This window comes from Megalobrama amblycephala, linkage group LG18, assembly GCF_018812025.1.
Source record: "Megalobrama amblycephala isolate DHTTF-2021 linkage group LG18, ASM1881202v1, whole genome shotgun sequence".
NCBI lineage: Eukaryota > Metazoa > Chordata > Actinopteri > Cypriniformes > Xenocyprididae > Megalobrama > Megalobrama amblycephala.
Genome location: NC_063061.1, coordinates 39,258,882 through 39,271,792, shown reverse-complemented (window position 1 = coordinate 39,271,792; position 12,911 = coordinate 39,258,882). Strand labels below are relative to the sequence as shown.

The window sequence follows — 12,911 nt, the reverse complement described above, 5'->3', positions numbered from 1 at the left end:
TGAGAGCTGGTGGCCCTGCATGACAGCATTTTTGTAGTTAGGCTAAACGTTATGTTTGTTATGTTTTATGCTATGTTAAACTCCCACATTTTACGCGTCGTGTCTTCTATTGGATTCCATCCGGGTGGGCTTCATTACAGTATTGCGTTACAGCGCCCCACTGGTCAAACCGCGTTATTGCAGGCCCTTCAAATAGGTCATTATATCAAAAGACTATTTGACAACAAAAATGTTAATTTTAGCATTTACTCATGCAGTATTAGAATCAAAAGTTGTAGCTGTTAATATTATTTAATGGACCTAAGCTATTTGTTATGGAAGCCCAATTCCGCTACTTAAAAAAAAAAAAAAAAAAAAAAAGAATAGAAAAATAAATAAATAAATAAATAAAAATACTTGGAAATAAAAGAAAATTTAATTATTACATAAAAAGTGTAAATTGTGACAAGCTATTTTATGAGATGAAAAGTTGGAAGTATGACTTAAGTCCAAATTCTGACATAAAAGTAGAAATTCTGACTTAAAAAGATTAAAAAATCTAAATTCTGACATCAGTTGAAATTGACAACAAAAGTCAAAATTATGTCATACTAAGTCAAATTATGGCTTAAAAATATTGAAACTGACATTAAAGAGTTAAATTGAAATTGACATAAGTCAAAATTATGAGATAAAGTCTAAATTATGACATACTAAGTCAATAATGAAATGAAAAGTTGGAATTATGACAAAAAAATTATTAAAAAGTCAACATTAGAAATCCAAATTCTGACATAAATGTAGAAATTCTGACTTAAAAAGTCATAATATTGAAAATTCGAAAAAAAGTTAAAATGATGTCATACTAAGTCAAATTATGGTTTAAAAAGTCATAATTATGACATTAAAAAATAATGAGATAAAGTTGAAATTATGACAAATCAATTATGAGATGTAAAATTGGAGTTATGACTTAAGTCCAAATTCTGACAAAAAAAGTAGAAATTCTGACTAAAAAAGTCATAATTATGACACAAAAAAGAAACGAAACTATGACATTAAAAAATCTAAATTCTGACATCAGTTGAAATTGACAAAAACGTTAAAATTATGTCATACTAAGTCAAATTATGGCTTAAAAAGGTTGAAACTGACATTAAAAATTGAAATTCTGAGGTAAATTGAAATTGACAAAAAGTCGAAATTATGACAAAAAATTGATCAAAAAGTCGACGTTAAAAATGTGAAATTCTGACAGTTGAAATTCTGACTTAAAAAGTCAAAATTATGTCATACTAGGTCAAATTATGTCTTAAAAAGTCATAATTATGACATAAAAAAAAATCGAAATTCTGACCTAAATTGAAATTTACAAAAAGTCAAAATTTTGAAATAAAAATAATGACATATTAAATCAATTATGAGATTAAAAAATTTAAATTATGAGATAAAAAGTCAAATTTATGGCTTTCTGCGTTATAATTATGACTTTTTATGTAATAGGCTTACATAATCTGTATTAACTAACATGAACAAAGATTAATAAATGAGATAACAAGTGTATTGCTCATAGTAAGTTAATGTTAAAGCATTAACCAGTGGGAGCGTACCGATCACTGAAGACGTGTTGATGTTGTCAGGCAGAAGCAGAACACTGTAAATGGAAAATCCCTGATTGTGTAACACGTCAAGCGCTCATTCAGCAGCGTGAAATGGAGCGTAACAGACTCTGAACTCTATGGGATGAAAGTGAAAGGTGCCGCCCAACTCCACTTATATCTTTACAACCATTCACTACTTTTTTTAGGCATGCTTCCGGCCAAACATTGGAGTATCGCCGTGGCAACGCTGGGGCGCAGGTGTGGCACTCTTACCTGTATGGCGTCAGATAAGAGGTTTCCCTCGGGGACGGACTCCGGTTGCCGAGCGACCGCATACTTGACAAACAAGCGCACGCATTCCACAGGATCTCCCAGGAAAGGAGCACCTTGTTATTGTTGTTGCCATGGCGCTGCGGCGAGCAGGTGCGCGCGTGTCCCCTTGTTATTGATGTCGCGTGACGCACGCGCAAACCGCCACGGGGAACCCACTGTACGAGTCTCAGTTTGTCCGTTGTGAAGGTGGGAATTCCGGCAGAATGTGTTTACCCAGAATTCCTAGTCGAATTCAAAGGCTTGACCCTGTGTGTGTGTGTCTTCGGCCCAGCTGTGATTTAACCCGTCTGTCTCTCGCTGATCTCACATCAGATACTGTACCTTATGTGTTCATACACTGAAACAGAAACATACTAACATCATGTCACATGACTGAGCAGAGAAAACGCCACATACAGCGGCTGAAAGACCAGGAACGGGTCACTAAATATCAGATCAAGTGTTGTTTATTCTAAAGAAACCCGAGACACACTTACACTTACACACTTAATCCATCTAACGATCCATTTTACCCTAATATATTTATTTTTAAATGTATTTCAGTATATGCAAAAATGTATTTTGCTAATATAGATGCTAAAATATTATATATATGTATATATAAAATTTATTACATAAATACATCTTTCCTATTGATTGTTTTTCATATTTATTTTGGCCATTTTTGAATAGGTTATTACCTTATTACCAAAAAAATGTTACGCTTATTGTTACAGTTTAAAAAAAGTTACTCTTATTAAGTGTTACAATGTTTACAAAAAGTCTTACGCTTATTAATAAGCGTAATTTTTTTTAAATATTGTAACACTTAAGCGTAACATTTTTTTAAAACACTTATAAAGTGTTACATTGTAACATGTTTCAAATTATATATTTGAAGAAAAACACATTTTGCATTTACCCAAAATATCATTCAAGATTGGAAATGTATTTTCCTGCTCCTTAAAGTGCATCTTGTAATATATTTTTGCATTGAAATTAATATATATTTTGGTAACACTTTATTTTGCAGTGTCTTTGTAACATGTTACATGTAGTAATAAATATAAATTATGCATAATTACATGCCTTAACCCTATAGTAAGTACATGTAGTTAATATTACTCAGTACTTAACTGTACAAGTACATTGTAACACCTTAAATTAAAATGTAACACTTTTTTTTTTTTAAATATATAATAGATTTTTTTGGTTACACTTTATTTTAAGGTGCCGTAGTTACATTGTACTTACTCAAGTACTGAGAAATATTAATTAACTAAATGTACTTACTATAGAGTTACAGTTAGGGTTTGGTTTAGTGTTAGTTACCTGTAATTATGCATAATTTACTGTTATTACATAGTTTGTACATGTAGTAACGTGTAATAAGTCACCTTAAAATAAAGTGTTACCGATTTTTTTATATTGTGTAGTAACACATAAAAGTGAACACACATGCGTTTTGTTTTGGTTCCCATTATTCATTTTAATCGACGTTACACATAAACTTCACAGCAGTTATTGAGGGTGAATATGAATATGAATCTTCTGATGCGTTACACTCAATCTACAGGGAAGATGTTAAAGTACGAACCTAAAGGGGTTTTATCATTTCATTCACACTCTTTTAGAAGTTGCAAGTCAGTACAAGAATGTCTTGTAAATATTACATTATTTACAGTCAAAATTCTTGTACTTCTTGCCAAGAAAAACATCTGCATGTAAAAAAAAAAAAAAGCCAGCTGATTTTTTTCTCAATGTAACGAGAATCTCTTGATGAAACTTGCTGAGGCAGTAATGAAACCCTGTCTGTTCGAACCGTGAGACATTCCTCAGATGTCAGAAAGGTCAAACCATTATTTTTCAGGGTGAAATGTGAAAATAATAGGGTGTTAGTTTTAATCAAATCTGTATAAATGACATTCTGTCTCATGTTAATATCCGTCACAGAGACACAAATGACTCGGAAAGCCGATTACAGACTCACAAACCGTTGTGAAGTGTCCCGAGAAACCCGTCTCTGAGCTGAAGCGTAGGATTCATGCAGGTATGATGGTGTTCAGACGTGCTTTGGCATGTTATCGATGCGTATCACCTCGTCCAACACGATGTTTAACATCTCATCTGCGGTTTCAGATGCTTTTTGTTAGATATTTATGGAAACACTCATGATAATGTAGTTTTTGCAGTCAGTATTTGTCTGTTGATTTAGATTAATGCATCTCAAATTAAAGTGGGACGTGATTCTGAAGCAGCTGTACAGCACTTTGTACAAAACATTATTCTAAAGCAGCTCTACAGAAAACCGTTTTTAAATGTATGAAGCTTGAATACAACTAGAAGTTAATGTCACCTTAACATGCACCGGAACAAATGTTCCTGAAGTCAAATGTTTTGGTAAAAGACAGAGAAAGTTGAGCTTGTGAGAGTTTGAAAGATCTGTGGCGCCCTCTGCTGTACAAACATCAACTCCAAATGCTTGCAAACCAGAAAGAGTTATTTAGGTCTTGAAAATCAGTGAAGTTTCCTAGCCTGATGTGGTCATACTCAATTCTAGTCAGAATATGAGCTTCCCGTCCAAAAAATGTTGTGGGCGGGGTTCGGGCTGGCACCCAGGCTAGAAGTTTCCCTCATTTGATGTGGAGATGTGGTGATTTGCAGAACTGAAAGTCAAATAAAGACACTGAGGTGAAGTAGTTTGAAATCAGTCTGGAATTGTTCTTGAATGTCGCGAGAAACCATGTTTTGTGAAATAAATAATGTTATATATTGTGATACAATAAGTTGATGTTTTAGTACCTCATTGTTTTTGTCTCATTTTATAACAGGGCAACTCTGGTTTCCAAGCAAAAAAAAGCCTTGACAGGTTAAATTTGCTGTACTTCACTTCAGCTCTAACATAACAGCTAAACAGAAAAGTTATCAAACATAAAATAAACATACAATTATTATGCACTACTGCCGTTTAATAACTAAATAAAAGCAATAGCCTATAAAATACATCTACTAATGCAAACTTTAAAGTCATTTTAAGGCGTTTTAACAGTATTCTGGACATGAGGATCAAATTTTAAATTAGCATCAAATATCAGCGGTTAACTAGATTAGCTAACAAACTTGATACTGGCTTGAGAAAGCCTGAAAATTTGAAGTAGTTTAAAAAACTTAAAGTTTAAATGTTTTAAGTAGCTAAAAAAAGCTTAATTTAAATTTTTTGTTTTGTTTTAGCATTTGCTAACTTGATCCTATCAGGTTTTAACATGTTGCTAGCATTTTTTAGCACAATGCTAACATGATCAGGATGAGCAGGTTTTATCACATGGTAACATGTTTTAGCACATTTGGCTAGCATTATTTTAGCATGTTTTAACACATTGCTAAAATGTCTTAGTAGGTTTTGTCACATTGTTAACATGTTTTATCACATTCCTAGCATTATTTACCATGTTATAACACATTGCTAGCATTATCTTAGCATTGATTAACACATTGCTAGCATGGTCTTAACATGTTTTAATGCATTGCTAGCAAGTTTTAAGCATGTGGCTAACATAATCTTAACAGGTTTTATCACATTGTTAACGCGATCTTACTATGTTGCTAACATTTTTTAACATTTGGCTAGCATTATTTTAGCATATGTTTCAACACATTGTTAGCATATGTTAACATGTTGTTAGAATGTTTTATCACATTGTTAACATGATCTTAGCAGGTTTTGTCACATTGTTAACATGTTTTATCACATTGTTAGCATTTACCATGTTTTAACACATAGCTAGCAAGTTTTAGCATGTTTTGCTAACAAAATCTTAACAGGTTTTATCACATTGTTAACGCGATCTTACTGTGTTGCTAGCATGTTTTAACACATTGCTAGCATGATCCTAGAACATTTTAATGTTTTATCACATTGCTAACATAATTTAGCATGTTATTAGCATTATCTTAGTATGTTGCTAGTATTTTTTTTAAAACGTTGTTAACATGATCTTAGCAGGTTTTGTCACATTGTTAACATGTTTTAGCACATTCCTAGCATGATCCTAGCACGTTTTAACGTTTTATCACATTGCTAACATTATTTAGCATGTTATTAGCATTATCTTAGCATGTTGATAGCATGTTTTAGCACATTGTTAACATGACCTTAGCAGGTTTTGTCACATTGTTAACATGTTTTATCACATTGCTACCATGATCTTAGCATTGATTAGCACATTGCTAGCATGGTCATAACATGATATAACGCATTTTGAAAACAAAATCTTAACAGGTTTTATCACATTGGTAACGCAATCTTACTATGTTGCTAGCATGTTTTAACATTTGGCTGGCATTATTTTAGCATATGTTTTAACACATTGTTAGCATATGTTAACATGTTGTTAGAATGTTTTATCACATTGTTAACATGATCTTAGCAGGTTTTGTCACATTGTTAACATGTTTTATCACATTGTTAGCATTTACCATGTTTTAACACATAGCTAGCAAGTTTTAGCATGTTTTGCTAACAAAATCTTAACAGGTTTTATCACATTGTTAACGCGATCTTACTGTGTTGCTAGCATGTTTTAACACATTGCTAGCATGATCCTAGAACATTTTAACGTTTTATCACATTGCTAACATAATTTAGCATGTTATTAGCATTATCTTAGTATGTTGCAAGTATTTTTTTTAAAACGTTGTTAACATGATCTTAGCAGGTTTTGTCACATTGTTAACATGTTTTAGCAGGTTTTGTCACATTGTTAACATGTTTTATCACATTGTTAGCATTTACCATGTTTTATCACATTGCTAACATAATTTAGCATGTTATTAGCATAATCTTAGTATGTTGCTAGCATTTTTTTAAAAACGTTGTTAACATGATCTTAGCAGGTTTTGTCACGTTGTTAACATGTTTTAGCACATTGCTAGCATGATCCTAGCACGTTTTAACGTTTTATCACATTGCTAACATTATTTAGCATGTTATTAGCATTATCTTAGCATGTTGATAGCATGTTTTAGCACATTGTTAACATGACCTTAGCAGGTTTTGTCACATTGTTAAAAAAAATTTTTCACATTGCTACCATGATCTTAGCATTGATTAGCACATTGCTAGCATGGTCATAACATGATTTAACGCATTTTGAAAACAAAATCTTAACAGGTTTTATCACATTGGTAACGTGATCTTACTATGTTGCTAGCATGTTTTAACACATTGCTAACATGATTCTAGCACGTTTTAACATTTTATAACATTGATAACATTACTCAGCATTTTAATAGCATCATCTTAGCATGTTGCTAGCATGTTTTAGCACGTTGTAAACATGATCCTCAACATGTTGTAAGCATGATCTTAACATGAATTAACATGACTTAGCATTTTGCTAGCATGTTTTAGCACATTGTTAACATGACCTTAGCAGGTTTTGTCACATTATTAACATGTTTTATCACATTGCTAGCACAATCTTAGCATTGATTAACACATTGCTAGCATGGGCATAACATGTTTTAATGCATTTTGCTAACTTGTTTTAGCATGTTTTTAGCAAGTTTTAGCATATTGGTAACAAAATCTTAGCAGGTTTTATCACATTGGTAACGTGATCTTACTATGTTGCTAGCATGTTTTAACACATTGCTAGCACAATCCTAGCACGTTTTAACATTTTATAACATTGCTAACATTACTTGGCATTTTAATAGCATCATCTTAGCATGTTGCTAGCATGTTTTAACACATTGTTAACATGATCCTCAACATGTTGTTAGCATGATCTTAACATGACTTAGCATTTTGATAGCATGTTTTAGCACATTGCTAGCATGAATAAGCATGCTTTAGCACATTGCTAGTGTCAATTAGCATGTTGCTAGCACAGCATAAATACTCTATTAGAAAGTTTTGACCCCCTCAGTGAAAGTCTCTGGAAATTTGGTAATGTTCGGAACTCCGATATGGGAATTCCGTATGCCAGATCAATTAGAAAAAGATAGTCAGAACAGCCTCGTAACTTTAAAGCTTTAGAAGATATTGTTTATTATTTAGTCTCAGAAGAAGAAGAAGCTCAAATAGTAGATCAGTTTGTTGGTTTGACTGAGAAAGAAAGGCCACAGCCACATTATCATCAAGTTTTGAATGTGTGTAAATCTGAATAAAAATTACATTTGAAACCAAGTGATCTTAAGAGTTCCCCAAGGGGAAAAATGTAAATGAGTAAAAGAGTAAAGGGCCAAAACTGACCCCTGAGGAACACCAGATTGAAATCACACCAACCTCAGACCTGCATCCACCCAGAGTGACAAACTGCTGACGATCTGAGAGGCTGGACTCAAACCAGTTTAGTGCAGCATCAGAAACGCTAAAGACTGTCTCTACACGGGTGACTAAGAGAGAATGATCTACAGTAGAGCAAAAGTTTTTCTTCTGTAATAATGTCACATAAAATCACTGCTTCGTTAACAGAATGAGCTGATTTCAACAGACACAGGAGAAAACTCCTCGAGATAACCGCTGACAGGTTGTTAAAATGAACCCCAGCAGGCCTACACAAGACTTTTTTGCGCAGAAATGTAGGAAAAGAGACGGCATCGGATGATGAATGTGTAAAACTGTCCTGAAGAGCGATGTATATAGCGCTTAGGCCGCAGTATTCCATCATATCTATTAACACCATCAGTCAGTGTCAGTGATGTGAAGAGCTGAGAATGTCACAATATTCTCATGAGACAATCACATTCCTGCTACAGCCACACATAAACACGTCATATATCAACCCAAACCATCTGTGGGATTTACTTTGATACAATTCACTCAAAAATTGCTAGTAAATTTCACAAATAATTACTTAGTTAACAATGAAATTTTGAAGTAGAACAGTTGAAATTTAGCTAGAAAACAAACGATTTCTTTGAAAGAGAATGTTCAGTGGCTTTATTGATTGTAAAGTTGCTTGTTTTACTAGTTTTAAGACTTGCTTGTATTCTACAATTGAGGATCTTAAAAACAATTTTATGTAAATCAAGATAATTCCTAGCATGTCTAAATATATAACATTTTGATGAGATACACTGTGTTTCTGTCTTGTTTTCCAGCACAAACATCTAAACATTCTTAAATCAAGACAAAAATACTGAGGAAAGAACATCATTTTTTGCAGCGCACATCACGAATCTCCCCAAACATCTGACAAACAGAGAGAAACAAGTTTAGAAGAGAGCTAAAGGGCTTGAGTTTATTTGTAAAGCACATTAATTCATCCGTATGAGGTTATATGGAAACAGTGAGCCACACTGACCTGAAATTACAGTGAGAAGAAATAGTGACTCTCGCACACTTGCTGGTTATGTGGCACTGGAGTGCGAGAGCCGCTCGGCCTCCAGATGACAATGATACGTGAGCTAATGAGAAACTCAAGCCTTCGAACTCGGGCAGGAGTGTCATGATCCGCTTTTAAAACATGTCAAAACCCTGCAAGACTTTCAAGGGCCTGTGCAAGATTCTTGACGGGTCCATATAAACGCCGGTGAGCTGAAGCGAGAGTCAGGCACGAGGAGAAACCATCCAGATCACAAGCGCAGAAGCCCGAGGACACAGACATGAGAGGTACGACGTATTCACAGAAGAGCCTGAGCGTCAGCGGCTCCAGCCGGATGAGGGTCCAGAGCCCGTCGCCTTCCCGATGCCGAGGCTCTTCGTACAGCCGCGGCCGGACGGGATTCCAGGGTCAGGCGGTGGAAGTCGCCACTGAGATCCATCAGCACCACGCCAACGAGAAGGAGGAGATGCAGGAGCTGAACGTGCGCTTCGCCGGATACATCGAGAAGGTCCAGGCGCTGGAGCAGAGGAACGCCGCGCTGAGAGCCGAGCTGGAATCCCTTCAGGGACGCTTTAAGGGAGGACCGACCGGCCTCGGGGAGGAATACGAACTGAAGTTTAAAGAGGTGAGGGACCTAATCGAAGCTCTGACCGCCGAGAAGGGCGCGGCTGATATAGAGAGGGGCTACATCGAAGAAGAGGTGGAGGTCTGGAGGCTGAAGCTGGAGGAAGAGCTGGCCATCAAAGGTGAGGCTGAAGATCAATACATGCAAAAAAATGTTCTTGAATTCCAAAACAATGGAGAATATTTAATGGAGAACCAAATGACTTGAGATTGCTTGTTGCTTGTTTTCTAAAAAACAAAACAAAAAAAATGTCTGTAATCAGAAAGTCGGGATTGCATTTTGTTTATAAACAAGCTTGAAATTAAAATAATGTCAGTTTGTAGATGTAAAAGTTCATTGACTAATTAGTCTAAATTTTAAAAAAAAAGAGTTGTACCAAAGTCCAAACTCTAACATACAGCTTCTATTGCATGAATAAAACAAATTTATAGTGTTTATTTATAAAATACCATTTGTATATGAACTCATTTATGACCTCGACTCCACAGAGGAGGCTGAAATGATTCTCCGCGAGTTCCGTCAAGACGTCGACAACGCCACGCTACAGAAGGCCGACCTGGAGAAGCGCATCGAGCAGCTGGTGGCCGAGATCGAGTTCCTGAAGAAGCTCCATGACGAAGAAGTCGCCGACCTCCTCAAGCAGATCGAGGAGTCCAAGGTGACGGTGGAGCTGGACTCCGACAGACCCGACCTGGCCGCGTACCTGCGCAACATGCGCGCGGAGATCGAGGCCGTGGCCGCCCGCAACGTCCAGGAGGCCGAGAAGTGGTACAAGGGCAAGTTCGACACTCTGAAGGAACAGGCCAGCAAACACGAGGGCCACATGAAGACCATGAAGGACGAGATCACCACCTTCCACAACCAGGTCACGGACCTGCAGAACCAGATCGACGGCCTGAGGGCGCGTAACGCCGCTCTGGAGCAGCAGCTGGAGGACATGGAGGCCGCGCACCTGGACAAGGCGGCCGGTCTGGAGGACATCATCGCCCAGCTGGAGAGCCAGCTGTGCGAGACCAAGATGGAAATGGGGAAATACATGGCCGACTACCAGGAGCTGCTTCACATCAAGCTGAAGCTGGACGCAGAGATCGCCACCTACAGGAAGCTGCTGGAAGGAGAGGAGAAGCGTCTTGGGATCTCCGTCGCCGAAGGTCTGTCTGGAGTGGCGGGTGAGTTTACCTAAATATACTAGTGCTTTAGGATGGTCAAGTGTCCATTCCTGTTAACTTCATAAGGCTGGAATACACGGAGTGAATTTTTCCACAATTTACAGGTAATTGGCAAAAGTCAAAGTTAGTTTGCAGATTTGACTGATTTCACAGAAAATCGACTGAAGATCAAACACTAACAGACTTTCAGATCCTTCTGAACAATTCAAACTCGCGCCGAATCAAACTTCACGTGAGATTGGGTTTCCAAGTTGGAAATTTCTCTCAAGTCATATTTACTGCTAGGAAACTCAGAAATAATTTCTATACCCCAGTTTCCGAATTTCCTAGGCGGAGTTTCCTAGTCAGAAATTCCTAGTTGGAGTCTCCTAGTTGGAAATTGGACATGAACACCCTGTCAATTCATATTTACTACTGGGAAACTCTGAGATAATTTTGACACCCGAGTTTCCGAGTTGGCTGTTCCATAAATTATAAACATGGTGGAGTTGAGAACGATTGCTGCTGTGACTGGTGTGATAGAAGATATTTCATTTTGAATATAATGTAGAGTCCCATTTGTTTACAACTATATAAACATTCACAGCTCTGTACATTTGGCCCTAATGAGATTAGCCCAAGAAATGGGCAAGAATAAACCTGGTGTCCTCCATGATTCCTATTCTTTCTGACAAGAGGGTGTTCATGTCCAATTTCCGACTAGGAAACTCCAAATAGGAATTTCCGACTAGGAATTTCCAACTAGGAAACTTGTATTTATGATAATTCCGATATCATGTGAAGGCAGCATGTCTTAGAAAATTCTTGCAAACTCCAGTTCTGTCTTAATCTGACGTGTCTTAATTTTCCCAGCAGTGACGGAGGAGAGAACCACGTCTGTGTCCCGCACTGTAGAGACTCACACGGCTGTTGCCTGAGGACTGACGGAAGCGTCCGAAGACTCAAACCCGACTAAACCTGTCCCACTAAACTAGCTGAGTTAACTGAGACTCACGAGAAGTAAAACTTTGTCTCATGTAAAAGAACCAGTACTAAATAAAGCTTGAGTTCAATGCACACTTGTCTCTGTTGAATACTGGGTCCTTGATTTCTGGAGTTTCTACATTAATTGGTTTCTTGTCACTGTCATCAGTTGGAGTTAAAAATTAATATTTGATTGATTTTACAAAATTTACATTTTTATTGTTTATTGTCTAAAGCACTGCAGAAATAAATGTTACGACATAAAAAGGTACAGTTGAAATATGAAACCTACAGTAATTGACCTAGTAATAGTACACACATTAACCTGTTTAACTGTAATCATCTGAACTTAACTGGTTGTAGTTCATGAATGCGTTGGAATACAGACCTCAGGCTGGGCTCTTTTTTATTGCAGAAGTGATGAACAGTAAAAAAGTTATAAAACTTTACTGTAAACATTTATTTTATACAAAAATATATTTTTTATAAAATAATTTGGCCTCTAAAATTGCTATACAATCAGATATGCGTCTAACCATGTTTGGTTCCAAATTTGAAGTTGGTATCACAAAAATTGAGCCACTAAAAGGATTTAAAGTAGCGTTTCCATGGTAACGCAATGTTCAATTTGACCACATTCGAATGATTACTAAAATGTCATAGGGAAAAATTGGAGTTTCCTAGTTGGAAATTGGACATGAATGCCCTCTCAAGTCATATCTACCACTGGGAAACTCGGATGAATCTGATGCCCGAGTTTCCGAGTTGGGCGTCATAAACTTTAAACGATTGCTGCTTTGACTGGTGTTCGTTATTAGTTTTTCCACAGCAGCTACATCGCTACAAACTATTGTCATTATAGTAATGCATATTTACATAATCGTTTGAAGCATAGTGTATGTTGTATACACAGTGATGCTGCCTTCACTTC

The 12,911-nt window shown here is 36.3% G+C and overlaps 1 protein-coding gene across 2 annotated transcripts in view; it reads left to right on the top strand.

Moving 5' to 3' along the window:
• LOC125253281 (vimentin) overlaps positions 1–12,073 on the top strand; it is a 30,489-nt gene extending 18,416 nt beyond the window's left edge. The window contains exons 4-6 of one of the 2 annotated variants that reach the window (XM_048167200.1): positions 9,000–9,969; positions 10,337–11,017; positions 11,870–12,073. In XM_048167200.1, the coding sequence (XP_048023157.1) occupies positions 9,504–9,969; positions 10,337–11,017; positions 11,870–11,934 (1,212 nt within the window). In that variant the 5' untranslated portion in view covers positions 9,000–9,503 and the 3' untranslated portion in view covers positions 11,935–12,073. The remainder of the gene's footprint in view (positions 1–8,999; positions 9,970–10,336; positions 11,018–11,869) is intronic. The other variant, XM_048167202.1, reaches the window with a different exon arrangement.
• The last annotated feature ends 838 nt before the right edge of the window (positions 12,074–12,911 follow it).